Genomic DNA, 22,559 nt, shown 5'->3' with positions numbered 1-22,559 from the left:
TTGAACCCACAACCTTCTGACTCTGACTCAGAGGTGAGTGGGCTACCCACTGAGCCACAGCTAACATAGAACTGTATCTCGGCTCGAGCCAGAGGACCTGGATTTAAGATAATTTCCAAAAGAACCAGAAGGGAGATGAGGAGGAATTCTTTTACGTAGCGAGTTGTTGTGATCTGGAATCCGCTGCCTGAAAGGGAGCAAATTCAATGGTAACTTTCAAAAGAGAATTGGATATATACTTGTAAAGGAAACATTTGCAGGGCTATGGGGAAAGAGCGGGGGAGTGGGACTAATTGGAGAGCTCTTTCAAAGAGCAGGCACGATGGGCCGAGTGGCCTCTATTTGTGCTGTGTGATTCTATGATTCGAATGCCCCTGCCCAATTATTAGACTAATGTAAGAAGTCACACAACACCAGGTTATAGTCCAACAGCTTTATTTGAAATCACAAGCTTTCGGAGCGCTGCTCCTTCTTCAGGTGAAGTGGAGAGATGCATAAAGACACAGCTTATATAGTCAGAGAATCATGTCAGATGTTTACAGGTAACCTTTCCAACTGCCATTTATCGCACCTCGGCAGAGAGATAATCACAGCAGTCAAAGGTGTGAATGGTGTCCAAACAGGTCAGTCAGGGAAACATTACATCAAAGAACAATGAGGTGGGGTCACAAGGGGTCAAATATTGCAGATGCTGGGGTCTGTATGAAAAACAAAAAAACAAAAAAACAGACTGACCTGATTGAACCGAGTCAAGTAAAAAGAGCACAGTTGTGTGCGTAATGGTGAACAGCTGAAGAAGACTCTTCTCGGACAGTTCAATTCGTGTGTGTTCCTTGGGCATTTTATGGAGCTGTACGTTCACGAAAGTTCCTTCTAGTGAAGAAAGGTAAATGAGCTGGATGGTTGTGAGTGTGCTATTCTTCTCAAAGCAGTGCTCTTTTGAGGTTAAGATAGTGGGGGAGAAACTCGTAAAACAGCATAACCATGACGTCTATGCACTGGGTGCTTAAAATAACCTTCGCTCAGTGGGTCGCACTCTCGCCTCTTGAGAAGGTTGTGGGTTCAAGCCCCACTCCTGAGACTTGAATGGATAATCTAGGCTGACACTCCAGTGCAGTACTGAGGGAGTGCCGCACTGTCAGAGGTGCAGTACTGAGGGAGTGCCGCACTGTCAGAGGGGCAGTACTGAGGGAGTGCTGCACTGTCGGAGGGGCAGTACTGAGGGAGTGCTGCACTGTCGGAGGGGCAGTACTGAGGGAGTGCTGCACTGTCGGAGGGGCAGTACTGAGGGAGTGCTGCACTGTCGGAGGGGCAGTACTGAGGGAGTGCTGCACTGTCGGAGGGGCAGTACTGAGGAAGCGCCGCACTGTCGGAGGGGCAGTCCTGAGGGAGCGCCGCACTGTCGGAGGGGCAGTACTGAGGGAGTGCTGCACTGTCGGAGGGGCAGTACTGAGGGAGTGCTGCACTGTCAGAAGTGCCGTCTGCCTCTTCAGGGCGACACACTGGGTCCCATGCCAGTACTTGAAGAGTTCACCTGAGTGCCTTCGCCACTCCTCTCTCCCACAACCTCAACAAAACAAAATAGGATAGAGTGGGAGGAGATTAAATGGGTGGGTAGAGTCCGTGATAGTGGAGAGTGTACACGGGCTGTGGGAGGAGATTCAATGGGTGGGTAGAGTCCATGATAGGGGAGAGTGTACACGGGCTGTGGGAGGAGATTCAATGGGTGGGTAGAGTCCGTGATAGGGGAGAGTGTACATGGGCTGTGGGAGGAGATTAAATGGGTGGGTAGAGTCCGTGATAGGGGAGAGTGTACATGGACTGTGGGAGGAGATTCAATGGGTGGGTAGAGTCAGTGATAGGGGAGCGTGTACATGGACTGTGGGAGGAGATTAAATGGGTGGGCAGAGTCAGTGATAGGGGAGAGTGTACATGGGCTGTGGGAGGAGATTAAATGGGTGGGTAGAGTCCGTGATAGGGGAGAGTGTACATGGACTGTGGGAGGAGATTAAATGGGTGGGTAGAGTCCGTGATAGGGGAGCGTGTACACGGGCTGTGGGAGGAGATTAAATGGGTGGGTAGAGTCTTTGATGGGGAGAGTGTACACGGGCTGTGGGAGGAGATTAAATGGGTGGGTAGAGTCAGTGATAGGGGAGAGTGTACACGGGCTGTGGGAGGAGATTAAATGGGTGGGTAGAGTCCGTGATAGTGGAGAGTGTACACGGGCTGTGGGAGGAGATTCAATGGGTGGGTAGAGTCCGTGATAGGGGAGAGTGTACATGGGCTGTGGGAGGAGATTAAATGGGTGGGTAGAGTCCATGATAGGGGAGAGTGTACATGGACTGTGGGAGGAGATTAAATGGGTGGGTAGAGTCCGTGATAGGGGAGAGTGTACATGGACTGTGGGAGGAGATTCAATGGGTGGGTAGAGTCAGTGATAGGGGAGAGTGTACATGGACTGTGGGAGGAGATTAAATGGGTGGGCAGAGTCAGTGATAGGGGAGAGTGTACACGGGCTGTGGGAGGAGATTAAATGGGTGGGTAGAGTCTTTGATGGGGAGAGTGTACACGGGCTGTGGGAGGAGATTAAATGGGTGGGTAGAGTCAGTGATGGGGAGAGTGTACACAGGCTGTGGGAGGAGATTAAATGGGTGGGTCGAGTCAGTGATAGGGGAGAGTGTACAGGGGCTGTGGGAGGAGATTAAATGGGTGGGTAGAGTCTGTGATAGGGGAGAGTGTACACGGGCTGTGGGAGGAGATTAAATGGGTGGGTAGAGTCTGTGATAGGGGAGAGTGTACACGGGCTGTGGGAGGAGATTAAATGGGTGGGTAGAGTCTGTGATAGGGGAGAGTGTACATAGACTGTGGGAGGAGATTAAATGGGTGGGTAGAGTCCATGATAGGGGAGAGTGTACACGGGCTGTGGGAGGGGATTAAATGGGTGGGTAGAGTCCGTGAGGGGGGAGAGTGTACATGGGCTGTGGGAGGGGATTAAATGGGTGGGTAGAGTCTGTGATAGGGGAGAGTGTACATGGACTGTGGGAGGAGATTAAATGGGTGGGTAGAGTCTGTGATAGGGGAGAGTGTACATGGGCTGTGGGAGGAGATTAAATGGGTGGGTAGAGTCTGTGATAGGGGAGAGTGTACACGGGCTGTGGGAGGAGATTAAATGGGTGGGTAGAGTCCGTGATAGGGGAGAGTGTACACGGGCTGTGGGAGGAGATTAAATGGGTAGGTAGAGTCCGTGATAGGGGAGAGTGTACACAGGCTGTGGGAGGAGATTAAATGGGTGGGTAGAGTCCGTGATAGGGGAGAGTGTACACGGGCTGTGGGAGGAGATTAAATGGGTGGGTAGAGTCTGTGATAGGGGAGCGTGTACACGGGCTGTGGGAGGAGATTAAATGGGTGGGTAGAGTCCGTGAGGGGGGAGAGTGTACATGGGCTGTGGGAGGAGATTAAATGGGTGGGTAGAGTCAGTGATAGGGGAGAGTGTACACGGGCTGTGGGAGGAGATTAAATGGGTGGGTAGAGTCCGTGAGGGGGGAGAGTGTACATGGGCTGTGGAAGGAGATTAAATGGGTGGGTAGAGTCAGTGATAGGGGAGAGTGTACACGGGCTGTGGGAGGAGATTAAATGGGTGGGTAGAGTCCATGAGGGGGGAGAGTGTAAATGGGCTGTGGGAGGAGATTAAATGGGTGGGTAGAGTCTGTGATAGGGGAGAGTGTACATGGGCTGTGGGAGGAGATTAAATGGGTGGGTAGAGTCTGTGATAGGGGAGAGTGTACACGGGCTGTGGGAGGAGATTAAATGGGTGGGTAGAGTCCGTGATAGGGGAGAGTGTACATGGGCTGTGGGAGGGGATTAAATGGGTGGGTAGAGTCAGTGATAGGGGGAGAGTGTACACGGGCTGTGGGAGGAGATTAAATGGGTGGGTAGAGTCCGTGATAGGGGAGAGTGTACACGGGCTGTGGGAGGGGATTAAATGGGTGGGTAGAGTCAGTGATAGGGGGAGAGTGTACACGGGCTGTGGGAGGAGATTAAATGGGTGGGTAGAGTCTGTGATAGGGGAGAGTGTACACGGGCTGTGGGAGGAGATTAAATGGGTGGGTAGAGTCAGTGATAGGGGGAGAGTGTACACGGGCTGTGGGAGGAGATTAAATGGGTGGGTAGAGTCAGTGATAGGGGAGAGTGTACACGGGCTGTGGGAGGAGATTAAATGGGTGGGTAGAGTCCGTGATAGGGGAGAGTGTACACGGGCTGTGGGAGGGGATTAAATGGGTGGGTAGAGTCTGTGATAGGGGAGAGTGTGCATGGACTGTGGGAGGAGATTAAATGGGTGGGTAGAGTCAGTGATAGGGGAGAGTGTACACGGGCTGTGGGAGGAGATTAAATGGGTGGGTAGAGTCCGTGATAGGGGAGAGTGTACATGGGCTGTGGGAGGAGATTAAATGGGTGGGTAGAGTCCGTGATAGGGGAGAGTGTACACGGGCTGTGGGAGGAGATTAAATGGGTGGGTAGAGTCCGTGATAGGGGAGAGTGTACATGGGCTGTGGGAGGGGATTAAATGGGTGGGTAGAGTCAGTGATAGGGGAGAGTGTACACGGGTTGTGGGAGGAGATTAAATGGGTGGGTAGAGTCTGTGATAGGGGAGAGTGTTCACGGGCTGTGGGAGGAACAGGATTGAGGAGCCAATTGGGCTTTTCACATTGTCTGCTTTCCTACGTTCTTCTGAGGGTCTCCCTGACTTGTTCTTGTCCACCTGCTGGTGGACTGGGATCATGTCACCTGCCTGCCCTGTGTCACAGAATGGGGCATTGCACTGAGAGAAACCCGTTATAAATAGATCTCCCCCTTTTGTTTTGAAGAAGCGTGGATTGAGCCTTCCTCGCTCACTCTCTTTCTCTGATGCTCCTCAGTAAAAAGACAGCAATTTCACAGCGGCAGTTGCTGATTAATTTTCATGAACGTGTGGGAAGGTGGACAGCACACTGCAGGGAACTGGAAATGATGATTTTACATCTCGAAACCTTGATGTGACTCATTGTCGGAGAAGCCTTTTAACTTTATCAAGGAGGATTACAGATGCGTTTGCATCTTGACGAGAGATTTCACAAACGAAATCATTGATATTTAATTTTTCTACTCACATGTACACTGAACTTTAGTCTCAATGTAAAAATAACCTTTTTCTGTTCTGCACTCTGGTTATGTGTCTTGTATTATCACCATTAGACGCACACACTCCCCTTCGCCATCTGAGTGCACGGAGACAAATTCCTCCCTGACCCCTCTGAATGCTGCTCTGTGACCCTGCTCTGGTAGTGTGCATGGGAATAGCTCAAGGTGACTCGCCCCCACCCCCCCTCCTTTCTTCTCCCCCTCTGTTTTTGGCTGGAGCAGTTTGGGACCTCGAATATTTACACTGCCTTCATTAAATAGGTTAACGGGGATGCCTTTTGAAATCGTGTCAGCCGTGGCTCGGTGGGTAGCACACTCGCCTCTGAGTCAGAAGGTCATGGGTTCAAGTCTCACTGAGCACAAAAATCTAGGCTGACACTCCAGTGTAGTACTGAGGGAGCGCCGCACTGTCGGAGGGGCAGTACTGAGGGAGCGCCGCACTGTCGGAGGGGCAGTACTGAGGGAGCGCCGCACTGTCGGAGGGGCAGTACTGAGGGAGCGCCGCACTGTCGGAGGGGCAGTACTGAGGGAGCGCCGCACTGTCGGAGGGGCAGTACTGAGGGAGCGCCGCACTGTCGGAGGGGCAGTACTGAGGGAGCGCCGCACTGTCGGAGGGGCAGTACTGAGGGAGCGCCGCACTGTCGGAGGGTCGGTACTGAGGGAGCGCCGCACTGTCGGAGGGGCGGTTCGGAGGGGCGGTACTGAGGGAGCGCCGCACTGTCGGAGGGGCAGTACTGAGGGAGCGCCGCACTGTCGGAGGGGCGGTACTGAGGGAGCGCCGCACTGTCAGAGGGGCGGTACTGAGTGAGCGCCGCACTGTAGGAGGGGCGGTACTGAGGGAGCGCCGCACTGTCGGAGGGGCAGTACTGAGGGAGCGCCGCACTGTCTGGGGTGCCGTCTTTCAGATGAGACGTTAAACTGAGGCCCCGTCTGCTCTCTCAGGTGGACATAAAAGTTCCCATGGCACTATTTCGAAGAAGAGCAGGGGAGTTCTCCCCGGTGTCCTGGCCAATATTTATCCCTCCATCAACATCATTAAAAGCAGATTATCTGTTCATTGTCATATTGCTGTTTGTGGGAGCTTGCTGTGCGCAAATCGGCTGCCGCGTTTCCTACATTACAACAGTGAGTCCACTTCAAAAAAAGTACTTCATTGGCTGTAAAGCGCTTTGGGACGTCCGGTGGTTGTGAAAGGCGCTGGAGAAATGCAAGCCTTTCTTTTTTTTTATTGAAACATTTCCACTGAGCGCAGTGAAGTGCATTGCCCTCAAGAGCCCTCTCCATAATCAACCTGAATTCTAACATCACTTTGCTTTTTTTGTGTGTCCATAGCCATTGGGGAAGGTGCAGAAAATAGTCACAAATTGTCACTGAAGAAATGCTTGTGGATGCAATTTTTTCTCCTCATTCTGTAGAGTCTGCCCTGCCTTGTAATATCTGGCAGCGGTGCCACGTAACTCAAACAAGGTGGCACATTACTTCACCCTAAAACTTGGTTCGACTTCCTCCGTGCCCTCCAGCAACAATATGCTGCCAGAGGGTAACGTAAATGGCCACTGGCTGAAGCCAGCTGAACATCTCCTGCTAGATCACCAAGAGACAGTTCCTACCGGGGCACAGTGGCCGAATAGAATTCCCCCGTGAATGGTTCCAAGGTATCAGCTGTGGCTCAGTGGGCAGCACCCTCGCCCCTGAGTCAGAAGGTTGTGGGTTCAAGTCCCACTCCAGAGACTGGAGCACAAAAATCTAGGCTGACACTCCAGTGCAGTGCTGAGGGAGCGCCGCACTGTCGGAGGGGCAGTACTGAGGGAGTGTTGCACTGTCGGAGGGACAGTACTGAGGGAGCGCCGCACTGTCGGAGGGGCAGTACTGAGGGAGTGCCACATTGTCGGAGGGGCAGTACTGAGGGAGCGCCGCACTGTCGGAGGGGCAGTACTGAGGGAGCGCCGCACTGTCGGAGGACCAGTACTGAGGGAGTGCCACATTGTCGGAGGGGCAGTACTGAGGGAGTGCCACATTGTCGGAGGGGCAGTACTGAGGGAGCGCCGCACTGTCGGAGGGGCAGTACTGAGGGAGCGCCGCACTGTCGGAGGACCAGTACTGAGGGAGTGCCACATTGTCGGAGGGGCAGTACTGAGGGAGCGCCGCACTGTCGGAGGGGCAGTAGTGAGGGAGCGCTGCACTGTCGGAGGGGCAGTGCTGAGGGAGTGTTGCACTGTCGGAGGGGCAGTACTGAGGGAGCGCTGCACTGTCGGAGGGGGCAGTACTGAGGGAGCGCCGCACTGTCGGAGGGGCAGTAGTGAGGGAGCGCCGCACTGTCGGAGGGGCAGTACTGAGGGAGTGCCGCACTGTCGGAGGGGCGGTACTGAGGGAGCGCGGCACTGTCAGGGGGGCGGTACTGAGGGAGCGCGGCACTGTCGGAAGGGCAGTACAGAGGGAGCGCTGCACTGTCGGAGGGGCAGTACTGAGGGAGCGCTGCACTGTCGGAGGGGCAGTACTGAGGGAGCGCCGTATTGTCGGAGGGGCGGTACTGAGGGAGCGTCACACTGTCGGAGGGGCGGTACTGAGGGAGCGCCGCACTGTTGGAGGTGCAGTACTGAGGGAGTGCTGCACTGTCGGAGGGGCAGTACTGAGGGAGCGCCGCACTGTCGGAGGGGCAGTACTGAGGGAGCGCTGCACTGTCGGAGGGGCAGTACAGAGGGAGCGCTGCACTGTCGGAGGGGCAGTACTGAGGGAGCGCTGCACTGTCGGAGGGGCAGTACTGAGGGAGCGCCGTATTGTCGGAGGGGCGGTACTGAGGGAGCGCCACACTGTCGGAGGGGCGGTACTGAGGGAGCGCCGCACTGTTGGAGGTGCAGTACTGAGGGAGTGCTGCACTGTCGCAGGTGCTGTCTTTCGGATGAGGCATTAAACCGAGACCCCGTCTGCCCTCTCGGGTGAATGTAATAGATCCCACTGCCCCTATTCAAAGAAGAGCAGGGGAGTTCTCCCCGGTGTCATGGGCCAATATTTATCCCTCACTTACCATCACTAAAAACAGATTATCTGGTCATTATCACATTGCTGTTTGTGGGAGCTTGCTGTGTGCAAATTGGCTGCCGTGTTTCCTACATTACAACAGTGATGACACTTCAAACGTACTTCATTGGCTGGAAAGCGCTTTGGGACATCCTGAGGTCATTAAAGGCGCTGTAGAAATGCAAGTTCTGTCTTTATTGCACTGTATTATCAGTGCCCTTTTCCCGGGAGAATCGGGAGTGCCAGTCTGCCTCTGGCTCCTGCAACATAAACGCAGCCACTTCCCACAGCACCGGGGCAATTCCGGGCCAACCCTCTCGCCGAGGCTTCTTAAAGTGCTTCCTCCCATAGGACAGTTGTGAACCTGAAAGACTCTCTCATTTCACAAGTCACAGAACATACTGGGGTTTTTTTTTAATGTGCAACCCAGCTTCCGAATCACAAAATAAACAGACTGTTTGTGTAGCTGAGGCCTGCCGTGGCTGGTGGGTTTTGCCGACTGGAAGTGAGTGGCAGGTTGCACAAGCAGGGCACGAATCCATCAAAATGCAAATATGCTTTTCTGTGCTGAACAGTTGCTGCTGACAACAGGCATTCTATTGGTGGAGGGACAGGCCCAGTCTAAACAATGAAAATGGCTCCTGGAACTATCAAACCCCCCTTAGATCTGTTGTTCACCGATGTTCCAGTGCATCATAGGGTAATATCTACATGTCTTGTTAAGTAGGTGCCTTTATTTAATGTGACTGTATGGTGCGGCGAATTCAGCCCAAACTGATTGGAGGAACGTCTCCTCTCCCTGCAGGCTGTAAGGGCCCGATACGGAATGACCTGGACCATCTCGGTTCCGTTCCGCTTGGAACTAAAGACTGGCTGCAGCCAAGAAGGCCCAGTGAAAATTGGGCCTTCCTCACCGTCACTCTACTACATTTCAGCAGCTTGACCTTGATGTGGCCGCTGACTGCAGGAGACCTGAGCCAGCAGCTGGAGAACTGTATAAAAGTGAGCCCTGCTGGCAAATGCTCAGCTGTGAATCCCAAGTTCAAATAGCCTGCTGTTAGCTGTGGCTCAGTGGGCAGCACCCTCGCCTCTGATTCAGAATGTTGTGGGTTCAAGACCCACTCCAGAGACTTGAGCACAAAAATCTAGGCTGACACTCCAGTGCAGTGCTGAGGGAGCGCTGCACTGTCGGAGGGGCAGTACTGAGGGAGCGCCGCACTGTCGGAGGGGCAGTACTGAGGGAGCGCCGCACTGTCGGAGGGGCAGTACTGAGGGAGCGCCGCACTGTCGGAGGGGCAGTACTGAGGGAGCGCCGCACTGTCGGAGGGGCAGTACTGAGGGAGTGCTGCACTTACTGAGGGAGCGGTGCACTGTCGGAGGGGCAGTACTGAGGGAGCGCCGCACTGTCGGAGGGGCAGTACTGAGGGAGCGCCGCACTGTCGGAGGGGCAGTACTGAGGGAGTGCTGCACTTACTGAGGGAGCGGTGCACTGTCGGAGGGGCAGTACTGAGGGAGTGCCGCACTGTCGGAGGGGCAGTACTGAGGGAGCGCCGCACTGTCGGAGGGGCAGTACTGAGGGAGCGCCACACTGTCGGAGGGGCAGTACAGAGGGAGCGCCGCACTGTCGGAGGGGCAGTACTGAGGGAGCGCCGCACTGTCGGAGGGGCAGCACCGAGGGAGCGCTGCACTGTCGGAGGAGCCGTCTTTCAGATGAGATGTTAAACCGAGGCCCCGTCTACTCTTTCAGGTGGATGTAAAGGATCCCCTGGCAATGTTTTGAAGAAAAGCAGTGGAGTTATCCCTGGTGTCCTGGCCAATAATCATCCCTCAACCAACATCACTAAAACATCTGGGGAGAAAAATTCAGTTGATTTGCGCAAAGCAACTAGCGCCCGGGCGCGGCACTGCTAACACCTCCAGTAAAATTCAGCGGGAGGTTAGCGGTGGCGGTAACCATTAGCGCCCGTGGCGCTGCGCCTCCAGCAATGACGTCATCACCATAAGCAGCGCCCCGGCCGTGATCTTCGCTAGCGTCCACTGACTTACTGCCGGACGCTATGTCCGACGGGGTCAGGGGGGCTTACCTGCGGCCGGGGCAATGCAAATTAAAGGGGAGGTGCCGGGCGGCCATTTTTGTTGCTGGATGCCTGCCAGCACCTGTCCCCGGCCTCCTCTGCAGCACCCCCCTGCAGAGTGCCGGCTGCACTCCGTGAGCCCGGCACTCCTCTGGAGGCTCTTCTGCCGGCTCTCCGATCCCTGCTGGCCCAGCTGGGCCCCGGGTTGCGCCGCGCTAGGCCCCTCCCCTCCCCTATGGCGCTGTGGCCCGTAGCACCGCGATATTCACTCGCAGCGCCCCAAGAGCGCTACTAGTGAACTTCGGGCGCGGGGGCACTAAATTTTTTGGGGCGAAGTTAGCACTCCAAAGGGGGCGCGACCCAATTTTGTCCACCTGGTCATCATCACATTGCTGTTTGTGGGAGCTTGCTGTGTGCAAATTGGCTGCTGCGTTTCCTACATTACAACAGTGACTGCACTTCAAAAGTACTTCATTGGCTGGAAAGCGCTTTGGGACGTCCTGAGGTCGTCTTTTTTTTCTTTAAGACGCTCCTTAAGACCTACCTCTTTGACCAAGCTTTGGTCACCTGTCCTAATATCTGCTTATGGGGCTCAGTGTCAAATACGCACTCGCACACGCTCTTTCTCTTGCTCTCGCTCTCGCTCACACACACGCAGGTCACTGGGTAGCAGTCAGCAGCAACAACGCCAGCTGATCTTCTCCCCCCTGCGATTCACAGCTGAGCCTGGACAATGAGCTGCTGGTATTTGACTGTGGGGGGAATCACAGCAGAGCTTGTTCCTGTCCTCGCCCAATGTGTGGCTCAGAGATGGTGATTTTGCCTCTCCGCCATTGGTGGGCCGGGGTGGGGCTGGCGGAAGGGGCACCTGCCTTGCATTTCAACACAAGCCTGAAATACTGTACTGCGACTCCGTGAGGTTCACTGCAATCCCCAACTAGCACCTGCACTCACCCTGACAAAGCCCTCCTCTCTGGGAGCCTGTTGCAGTTCTTACTTCCTTGTAAAGAAAGCAAATATTTGTTTTTAGGTCAACTCCATTCAAATTGATGGATGACTTCTGCAATTGGAACAATTGCACGGAACAGTGGAGCCTGGATATTGAGCAGAACCCAGGCCATTTAAGAGTGAAGCACCTTGGCAGGAGATTAATATCAGGCACAGTGTGCACTGAATGTATTTGGTTTTGTGTGTGGATTCTGTAGGTATTGTCCATATTACATAGAAACATAGAAGATAGGAGCAGGAGTAGGCCATTCGGCCCCTCGAGCCTGCTCCGCCATTTAATGAGATCCTGGCTGATCATCCAAATTCAGTACCCTGTCCCTGCCTTCTCCCCATATCCCTTGATCCCTTTAGCCTTAAGAAATATATCTAACTCCTTCTTGAATATATTTAATGAATTGGCCTCCACTGCCTTCTGTGGTAGAGAATTCCACAGGTTCACCACTCTCTGGGTGAAGAAATTCCTCCTCATCTCTGTCCTAAATGGCTTACCCCTTATCCTTAGACCGTGACCCCTGGTTCTGGAGGGAGCTATGAGCATCCAGTGTCCATATCAAACACTCCCAAGTCAGATATCGCCCAGGTTGGATGCTCCCCATAGTCTGCCCCAACTTCAGAAGGGTGTCCCCTACTGCATCCAGGTTCTGGGGAGTATTTTTGTGTGTGTGCTGTCTGCTGTGGATGATTTCTAAGCCTTAATGACTCTGTCCTCCCATCTGTCTTGGCTAGTCTGGGACTCCAGGTACCAGTTAAAAGAATAGGATTCAACGGCATTGCCACACTCCGTTCCCTAAAGATTCCGAAATACAGTCACTGAGATCACTCATCGCATGCCCGAGTTATAGTGGAAGCTTTCAGATGTCGATTTGATTTATATGCCACTGAAAAAAACTCCCCGTTTCTGTTCATAGTGCAATTGCCCCCCACTTACATTGAAAACACAAGCACTACATCCCATTGTCTGAGATCCGAGGAGCTGCAGAATATCCCGCTCTGATCAGTGGAGTTAGAAAGAGCATAAATCTATTCTACTACTGACTAAATCTCACAATTATGCTCTTCTTGTGGGGTTGGGGGTGGAACCTTGATTCTAGATCAGCCACAGCAAATACTCTTGGGATTGTAAAACTGTTTCTCAAGGTACAGTATAGTGAATTTCATGACAGGTTTACATCATTCAGGCACTGAGACCCTGCTGGAATAAAGTTCCACAGGTGCAGGCCTCACTATTCCTTAAGTGTCAGCTGTGGCTCAGTGGGCAGCATTCTCGCCTCCGAGTCAGAAGGTTGTGGGTTCAAGTCCCACTCCAGAGACTTGAGCACAAAAATCTAGGCCGACACTCCAGGGCTGTACTGAGGGAGCGCCGCACTGTCGGAGGGGCAGTACTGAGGGAGCGCCGCATTGTCGGAGGGGCAGTACTGAGGGAGTGCCGCACTGTCGGAGGGGCAGTACTGAGGGAGCGCCGCACTGTCGGAGGGGCGGTACTGAGGGAGTGCGGCACTGTCGGAGGGGCAGTACTGAGGGAGTGCCGCACTGTCGGAGGGGCAGTACTGAGGGAGTGCAGCACTGTCGGAGGGGCGGTACTGAGGGAGTGCGGCACTGTCGGAGGGGCAGTACTGAGGGAGCGCCGCACTGTCGGAGGGGCAGTACTGAGGGAGCGCCGCATTGTCGGAGGGGCAGTACTGAGGGAGTGCCGCACTGTCGGAGGGGCGGTACTGAGGGAGTGCGGCACTGTCGGAGGGGCAGTACTGAGGGAGCGCCGCATTGTCGGAGGGGCAGTACTGAGGGAGTGCCGCACTGTCGGAGGGGCAGTACTGAGGGAGGGCCGCACTGTCGGAGGGGCAGTACTGAGGGAGCGCCGCACTGTTGGAGGGGCAGTACTGAGGGAGCGCGGCACTGTCGGAGGGGCAGTACTGAGGGAGTGCGGCACTGTCGGAGGGGCAGTACTGAGGGAGCGCCGCACTGTCGGAGGGGCGGTACTGAGGGAGTGCGGCACTGTCGGAGGGGCAGTACTGAGGGAGTGCTGCACTGTTGGAGGGGCAGTACTGAGGGAGCACCACACTGTCGGAGGGGCAGTACTGAGGGAGCGCCGCACTGTCGGAGGGGCAGTACTGAGGGAGCGCTGCACTATTGGAGGGGCAGTACTGAGGGAGCGCCGCACTGTCGGAGGGGCAGTACTGAGGGAGCTCTGCACTGTCGGAGAGGCAGTACTGAGGGAGCGCCACACTGTCAGAGGGGCAGTACTGAGGGAGCCCTGCGCTGTCGGAGGGGCAGTACTGAAGGAGCACTGCACTATCGGAGGGGCAGTACTGAGGGAGCGCTGCACTGTCGGAGGGGCATTACTGAGGGAGCACCGCACTGTCGGAGGGGCAGTACAGAGGGAGTGCTGCACTGTTGGAGGTGCCGTCTTTTGGATGAGACGTTAAACCGAGGCCCCGTCTGCTCTCTCAGGTGGACGTAAAAGATCCCACGGCCACTATTTCGAAGAAGAGCTGAGGAGTTATCCCCGGTGTCCTGGCCAATATTTATCCCTCAATCATCATCACTAAAACAGATTATCTGGTGATTACCACATTTGCTGTTTGTGGGAGCTTGCTGTGCGCAAATTGGCTGCCGCGTTTCAAACATTACAACAGTCACTACACGTCCCGCGCTCACCTGACGCAGACACACGTTCTGGCGGAAGTGGCTGGCTCGGAGTCGGGAGGAGGGAACTGGGCAGTGAACGTTTTTTTAATATTCGTGGCAATTGTGATTTTGCTCATTATGAGGGGGGAAAACACACCTCGGACTGGCTTGAATTGAAAAGATAGCCTAACTTCTCAGAAAGCCTGTTCCAAAGCGTGCAATCAAGCATCAAAGGCTGAGCCGACTGGCCGCCTCTTGGTAACACACAGAGCAGCTGCACTAATGTTTAATTTAGGTTCTAATCATTCTAAGTGCCTGTTTCCTCTCAAAACAGAGGGCGAGAGCGCAGAAATAAGCTAACAGGCCTGCCAGCCACTTAATACCCGCTCAGCATGTCAGAATCCAGCATTGGCCTCTGCACGGATTGACACTCGATGGATACTGTCCTTTTGGGTTTAAAATAATGAATTTGAAGTAGAAGGTAATTCACTCTGTAATGGGCACAGGAGAGAAGCTGTTAGCACTGCACCAGCGTGGGTCAAGCAGAGCAAAGCTTTTACAATTTCTAACGACAGATAAACCAACAGAGAACAGCAATAATATATACTCATCGTTTCGAAATTCTTCTAGAATGCACACTTGTAAAGATTGAGGTCAGACTGTGCTTGCAGCTATCACTGCCTGTGATGGTCTCCTTGTATGTGAACATACTCTGCTCTCTTTGTGTGCAGAAATTGTAAACGCGAGTATATAGAATCAGTTGGATTGTGCTGCTCGTACAGCACGCAGGAAACTTTCTGCTTGGTTCATGGCCTGGACACTGGTGCTGTCAAAATATTTGATTCTCGATGTTTGAGTCCTGGCAATGGCATGGGTTGAGATCTCGATAGCCAGTGTGAGCTGAGTTTCTGCTGCAGGGGATATATATATATCTCAACTAGAGATTGAACTTGCTAACACTTGCACAATTCCACTTATAAATGGCATCTTTATCTCTGAGGAGGAGTTTCTTCACTCAGGGTGGTGAACCTGTGGAATTCTCTACCACAGAAGGCTGTGGAGGCCAAGTCACTGAATATATTTAAGAAGGAGATAGATAGATTTCTAGACATAAATGGCATCAAGGGGTATGGGGAGAGAGCGGGAATATGGTATTGAGATAGAGGATCAGCCCTGATCATATTGAATGGTGGAGCAGGCTCGAAGAGCCGAATGGCCGACTCCTGCTCCTATTTTTCTCTGTTTCTGTTTCCACCCTTGTGTAATGGAGTGGAGACTTCGACACTCACGCAGCTTGAAATCCAGATTTTGGTGCGAAGTTATTGTCTGAGGAATAGCTTTGAGGAAGCCACTCCAGTTCCTGCTCAACAGATATGACCACTCTCGCACGTATTATTAGGACCTGACTCATATCCGTGAGCCTGTGGAGTCTGGCCTCACTTGGAAATGGCAGTGGTGGTTACCCATGCTCCTTTGTGTAGGCGAAACTGCCCTACAATTCTTAACAGGCCAGCCGATCTCTCGACCTCTCGCAGGGTCGATGGAGAGCATGTGCCCTGATGTAAGAAAACTATGAGGCACTTGGTCTGAGTATTAAACAAGGCTTTAATCAACTGTTTTACAACATGGAGATCTAGTTGTGTCCTTCACTAGTTCCTGTTAAAGAATGTCCTGAGCAAGCTGGGCCCATGCCCGAGTATTTATACTCTCCCTGGACAGCGCCACCAGCAGGCCGCCCAGTATTACTTCATAAGTCATTTCCACAGGAATGACAAGACTCATGTCATGCCCAAAATGTACAGTTTGTGATTTTCACACTGCGCCATCGCTCGAACTCATTTGTGAAGTTAATCTGCAGAATAAAGCTGCCCAGTTTTTATCGGACCTTGTTGCAAAGTGAAGAGGGGAAGAATGAAAGGGAACTCAGAAGGATTTAAGGGTAAATTCACCAATCCCATGCTCTGAGCAGGGAGTCGTTGTCCAGGATATGGGGCCAATCCCTTTAAATGCAGCTCCCGACAAGAGCAGGAGCCTTGGCTGATTTTAATTTCTACCCCACCCTCCCCCTAACCAGGGGGCAATTTTAGCATCATGCCCACACTCCTAGCTTAGTTCAGCAAATTCAGCAAGGACCAGGGATCAAATTTGGGCTCTTTCTGTTCTACACAGCTCAGCTGCTCGCTAGAGAATAAACGGGAGGGGTGACCCTGCCTGGTTTTATTTCTCCGGCCCACTCCCTAACCCAGAGGTGCTGAGGCTAACTGTACTGCTCTGGCGCTGAGTCTCAGAGTTGGCATGACAGTTACGTAGAATTACAAAGTATTTACTGCACAGAAATGGGCCATTCGGCCCATCTGGTCCGTGCCGGTGTTCATGCTCCACACGAGCCTCCTCCCACCCTCTTCATCTCACCCCATCACCATATCCTTCTATTCCTCTCTCATGTGTTTATCTAACTTCCCCTTAAATGCCTCCTCCAGCTGCCGGCGCGCAGTGCTTGCGTATCCCAGGGGCGCAGTTAGTTCGAAGCGTCCCCTGGGATCACGTGGGCCATGGAGAGCCAATCCTAGCAGGGAATCTCTATTCATAGATTTGACAGGAAGGCCTATGAAGAGTTCGGCCCCAAAACATAACTAAAACTTCAAATCATTTTTTTTTTAAATCACATTTTTAAAATAACTATTTTAAACAATAATTTCAATTTTTGAAAAAATTAATTACAGTTTTTCACGGGGCTAAAAATAAACTTACCTTTCTTTAAAGTATTTAAAAATAATAAACCTGTGGAAAAAATGTTTTAATTTTACTTAATTCACCACTTACCTTGTTAAAAGCAGGCCTTGCGACTGCTTTTTAAAAGCACAGCTGCTGGAGACTTACCCTCCCGGAGAAAGCTGCAAAAAAAACGTAAGTTCCAGGCGTACGCGCTGCCTCTCCGGCGCGCGTGTTCGACCTGTGAACCCCTTCCTTTAAGGGAACGGAAGTTCCGGTTTCCCGCGCATGCGCAGTGCATGCACAAAACCGGCACTTTCGTTGGGCCTACGGGTGAGTACCCAGCGCGTACTCACCCGTGGGGACCCGAATTTCTGGCCCGATATCATCTCAACCCCTCCATACATTAGTGTCTTATAACACTGCAAACTTGTGATATATTCTTATAAAGTTCATCAAAATTGGTTTTATAGTTTTAACACTGCAATATCAAAATTAAATAATTAAAACATGAATTTACATATATGAATTCTTAATGAACAAACATCATTTTCTAATTAACCGGTTTAAATAAGATGCCTTGTGTAACCTTGGGGCATAACTCATTACTGTATTGTACCATTGACTGAGCCTCGCATTCAAATTCCAGCCAATATCCCCACTTAAGTCACAGGTGCTGAGGTAATTGTCTAAACCAGGTTCTTTATTGCTGCACAAAGCAATAATATTTTGTTTAAACATTATTTGAATAATCTTGATTTAATTGACCAGTAAATTATAGAATCATAGAATGATACAGCACAGAAGGAGGCCATTTGGCCCATCGTGCCTTTGGCAGAGCGATCCAGTTAATCCCACTCCCCTGCCCTTTCCCCATAGCCCTGTAAATTTCTTCCCTTCAAGTATCTATCCAATTCTCTTTTGACTGTTGCTATTGAATCTGCTTCCACCGCCCTTTCAGGCAGCGCATTCCAGATCACAACAACTCGCTTTATTAAAAAAAAATGTTTTCCTCATGTTTCTTTTGCCAATTACCTTAAATCTGTGTCCTCTGGTTACCGACCCTCCTGCCACTGGAAACAGTTTCTCCTTATTTGCTCTATCAAAACCCGTTCATGATTTTGAACACCTCTATCAAATCTCCACTTAACCTTCTCTGCTCTAAGGAGAACAATCCCAGCTTCTCCAGTCTCTCCATGTCACTGAAGCCCCTCATCCCCTGGTACCATTCTGGTCAATCTCCCCCTTAACCTTCTCTGCTCTAAGGAGAACAATCCCAGCTTCTCCAGTCTCTCCACGTCACTGAAGTCCCTCATCCCCTGGTACCATTCTGGTCAATCTCCCCCTTAACCTTCTCTGCTCTAAGGAGAACAATCCCAGCTTCTCCAGTCTCTCCATGTCACTGAAGCCCCTCATCCCCTGGTACCATTCTGGTCAATCTCCCCTTAACCTTCTCTGCTCTAAGGAGAACAACCCCAGCTTCTCCAGTCTCTCCACATAACTGAAGTCCCTCATCCCCTGGTACCATTCTGGTCAAACTCCCCTTAACCTTCTCTGCTCTAAGGAGAACAACCCCAGCTTCTCCAGTCTCTCCACATCACTGAAGTCCCTCATCCCTGGTACCATTCTGGTCAATCTCCCCTTAACCTTCTCTGCTCTAAGGAGAACAATCCCAGCTTCTCCAGTCTCTCCACATCACTGAAGTCCCTCATCCCCTGGTACCATTCTGGTCAAACTCCCCTTAACCTTCTCTGCTCTAAGGAGAACAACCCCAGCTTCTCCAGTCTCTCCACGACACTGAAGTCCCTCATCCCCTGGTACCATTCTGGTCAATCTCCCCCTTAACCTTCTCTGCTCTAAGGAGAACAACCCCAGCTTCTCCAGTCTCTCCACATAACTGAAGTCCCTCATCCCCTGGTACCGTTCTGGTCAAATCTCCTCTGCACCCTCTCCAAGGTCTTGACATCCTTCCTAAAGTGTTCTGCCCAGTATTGAACACAATACTCCAGCTGAGGCCTAACCAGTGTTTTAAAAAGGTTTAGCATAACTTCCTTACTCTATTCCTCTATTAATAAAGCCAAGGATCCCATATGCTTTTTTAAGTCTTTTCAACCTGTCCTGCCACCTTCAAAGATTTGGGTACATACACCCCCAGGGCTCTGTTCCTGTAAAATTGTACCCTTTAGTTTATATTGCCTCTCCTCATTCTTCCTACCAAAATGTATCACTTCACACTTCTCTGTGTTAAATTTCATCTGTCCTGTGTCTGCCCATTTCACCAGTCTGTCTATGTCCTCCTGAAGTCTGTTCCTATCTTCCTCATTGCAGATGATACGAAAATTGGATATGTAGCAAACAAACATTGAAATTGTGCCCTGTGTACCCAAGTTCAGGTCATTAATATACATCAAAAAGAGCAGTGGTCCTAATACTGAGCCCTGGGGAACTGTACACTTCACTGCAGTCTGAAAAACAACCGTTCACCACTACTCTCTGCTCTCTGTCCCTTTGCTACCACTGTCCCTTTAATCCCATGGGCTTTAATTTTGCTAACAAGTCTATTATGTGGTACCTTGTCAAACGCCTTTTGAAAGTCCATGTACACAACATCAACCGCACTACCCTCATCAACCCTCTGTTACTTCATCAAAGAACTCGATCAAGTTAATCAAACTCGATTTGCCTTTAACAAATCTGTGCTGCCTTTGATTTATTAGCCCATACTTTGCCAAATGCCAATTAATTTTGTCCCGGATTATTGTCTCTACAAGTTTCTCCACCACCGACGTTAGGCTGACTGGTGTGTAATTGCCAGGTTTATCCCTCTCCCCTTTTTTGAACAAGGGTGTAACATTTGCAATCCTCCAGACCTCAGGCACCACCCCCGTATCTAAGGAGGATTGGAAGAGTGTGACCACAGCCTCCGCAATTTCCACCCTTACTTCCCTCAGTAACCGAGGATGCATCCCATCCGGACCGGGTGACTATTCTACTTTTGAGGACTGCCAACCTTTCAAGTACATCCTTGCTATCTATTGTTATCCTATGACCTTTAACCTCGGGGAAATGGCCTGTGTGGGCGGCTCTTGGGTACTCTTTTCAGGCTGCATGTTACGTCAAATCTTTCTCTACTTTTTCACTGCTGACCTACTCCTTTTCTTTTCTTAGAGGCCTTTGTGAACAGTCAGGAGTGGACGCTGAGCCGCTCAGTCCCAGAGCTCCGGTTGGTAAGTTTGCCTCATCTGTTGCTTCTCAGTCCAAGCCCGGCAGCTGCCATTTTGGCTGTTGCTGTGGTAACTGGTTTGTGCCCGTTTCTGAAATACATCTGCTGTGAAAGACAGAGTGTAATAAATTCAGAGTAAAAAATGGCTGGCTGCACATTACAACCTTATGGCTCGAAGAGTTCATGCAGCATCTATAAAACACGAGAGCAAAGCTCGGGCAGTTTATGCAATCATCCAAGTGGCAGGGACTGTTACCTTGAACATTCACTCCCTCAAACATTCACTCCCTCCACCACCGGCGCACCGTAGCTGCAGTGTGCACCATCGACAAGATGCACTGCAGCAACTCGCCAAGGCTTCTTTGACACCACCTCCCAGACCCACGACCTCTTCCACCTAGAAGGACAAGGGCAGCAGGCGCATGAGAACACCACCACCTCCAAGTTCCCCTCCAAGTCACACATCATCCTGACTTAGAAGTATATTGCCGATCCTTCATGGTCGCTGGGTCAAAATCCTGGAACTCCCTCCCTAACAGCGCAGTGGGAGTACCTTCACCACACGGACTGCAGCGGTTCAAGAAGGCAGCTCACCACCACCTTCTCGAGGGCAATTAGGGATGGGCAATAAATGCTGGCCTTGCCAGCGACGCCCACAACCCATGAATGAATAAAAGAAACATACTCCCAAGACATCTATTGCTTTTTTCCCACCTGCAACAGGCAGTATTTTGTAGTGGTGATTGATTTTTCTCATCTGGTACTGCTCTCTCTGGCTCATTTACTGCAGCCAATATGGCCATGCGGCTGTAGGTCAGATGTATCTCTCATATACGTAGATGAAAGGGGATGTACGTTCTAGTAAATCTACCCACAGATGTTATAAACAGAGAGAGCTGTCTCGGTCACATCCTGTTTCTCTGCTGAACTCACGCACTTTTGTGTTGTACATACTCGGAACTGAGAGAGAGAGAGATTACTCACTGGCTTCTTTGGGTCTGATGCTGATCCCTCTTTCGATTGCCAGACAATCAGGAGATACTGCCTGCACTGCACGCGCCTGTTTTCTCCCCACACTCTAAGGCATGGTATCCACCTCAGAAGGTTGCAAGGCTGAATGAACCCTGCCAGGATTTGAGCCCAATAGAAGGCTATGCTGATAGGGTAAAGTGGGAGGAGGCTCGTGTGGAGGAATAGACAAGTTGGACCGAATAGCCTGTTCCTGTGCTGTACGTTCTATGTAACAGCGGCATCTCATTTCTATCTTCCTTTTTAACCTTTTCCACCCCACACTTCAGACTGCTTTTTCCACCCCCTCCCCCCCCACTGCAAGCCTTGCATATGATCTCCACCAGCCAGGAGGATGTGGTTGGCATCACAGATGTAGACCATAAATACGGTATCGTATTGCGGGACGGTCACACTGGGTGAGCTTTGCTTTGTTCTCGGTCACGCCACTCGATTGTGCATGATGGTGATGTGTGCGATTTAAGAGGGACAGGAAGAGGGAGAAAACCGTCATCCCTAATCGGTCTCGCGTGAACTGTGACCCCTCTGGTGGCCTGATACGGTATTTATGGTCCACATCTGTGATGCCAACCACATCCTCCTGGCTGGTGGAGATCAGAAACGAGGCTTGCAGTGGGGGCAAGGGGATGGAAGAAGCAGTCTGAAGTGTGGGGTGGAGAAGGTTAAAAAGGAAGATAGAAATGAGATGACATAGAATGACATCGAATTTACAGCACAGAAACAGGCCATTCGGCCCAACTTGTTCATGCTCCACACCAATCTCCTCCCACCCCCTCTTCACCTCACCCTATCACCATATCCTTCTATTCCTTTCTCCCTCATGTGTTTGTCCAGCTTCCCCTTAAATGCATCTATACTATTCGCCTCAACCACTCCCTGTGGTAGCGAGTTCCACATTCTCACCACTCTCTGGGTAAAGAAGTTTCTCCTGAATTCCCCATTGGATTTATTGGTGATTATCTTATATTTATGGCCTCTGGTTTTGGCCTCCCCCACAAGTGGAAACATTTTCTCCACATCTACCCGATCGAAACCACTTCATAATTTTAAGACCGCCATCAGGTCACCCCCTCAGTCTTCTCTTTTCTAGAGAAAAGAGCCCGAGCCTGTTCAGCTTTTCCTGATGGTTCTACCCTCTCAGTTCTGGTATCATGCTTGTGAATCTAGCGCTTCTTAACTGGAAGCTCTGTATTGTTTTGGTTTCTTTACAGGGATTGGTCGGCAGTCTGCGCAGCGGAAAGTCCGCACTCGTACACCGATATCTGACTGGCACCTACGTCCGGGATGAGTCTCCGGAAGGTGAGCGCCATAGTTCCTCTGGTGATTCACGTGAAGTAACGGAGCGATTCTGGGCACCACTATCAATATGGGCCATAACTGGGCTCTTCTGTACCAAAGTGTGCAGGCGTATGTGTTGTGAATGATGCAAGAAGTAAATGTTGTTTTGATGGTGTTTTTTTTTAAGTTCTGTATTTTAAAATGTGATCAGATTGTTCAGTACCAAATGGGTCAAAATACAAGTCATGTCTCTCATTTCCGTCTGCTCTAAGTGTATCAAGCGAGATCAGAAATTAGAAGAAATCCTGGAGGTTTGGCCGCCCGAATTCACACTTGTCCTGAAATGTGTTTACTTTACCTTTTCCATTTCAAATATTAATCGGAACTAAAGATGCCATTTTAAAATAAAAACA

The 22,559-nt window shown here is 51.4% G+C and overlaps 1 protein-coding gene across 3 annotated transcripts in view; it reads left to right on the top strand.

The window, feature by feature from the left end:
• LOC147097098 (arf-GAP with GTPase, ANK repeat and PH domain-containing protein 1-like) overlaps positions 1-22,559 on the top strand; it is a 189,577-nt gene that overhangs the window by 93,558 nt on the left and 73,460 nt on the right. For all 3 annotated transcript variants that reach the window (XM_085972930.1, XM_085972929.1, XM_085972928.1), the window contains exons 2-3: positions 19,785-19,843; positions 22,080-22,167. In XM_085972930.1, the coding sequence (XP_085829056.1) occupies positions 19,785-19,843; positions 22,080-22,167 (147 nt within the window). The remainder of the gene's footprint in view (positions 1-19,784; positions 19,844-22,079; positions 22,168-22,559) is intronic.

This window comes from Somniosus microcephalus, chromosome 33 (assembly GCF_052327205.1).
Source record: "Somniosus microcephalus isolate GS21.2 chromosome 33, FLI_Smic_1.0, whole genome shotgun sequence".
Lineage (NCBI taxonomy): Eukaryota > Metazoa > Chordata > Chondrichthyes > Squaliformes > Somniosidae > Somniosus > Somniosus microcephalus.
This window is presented reverse-complemented; position numbering and strand designations above follow the sequence as displayed.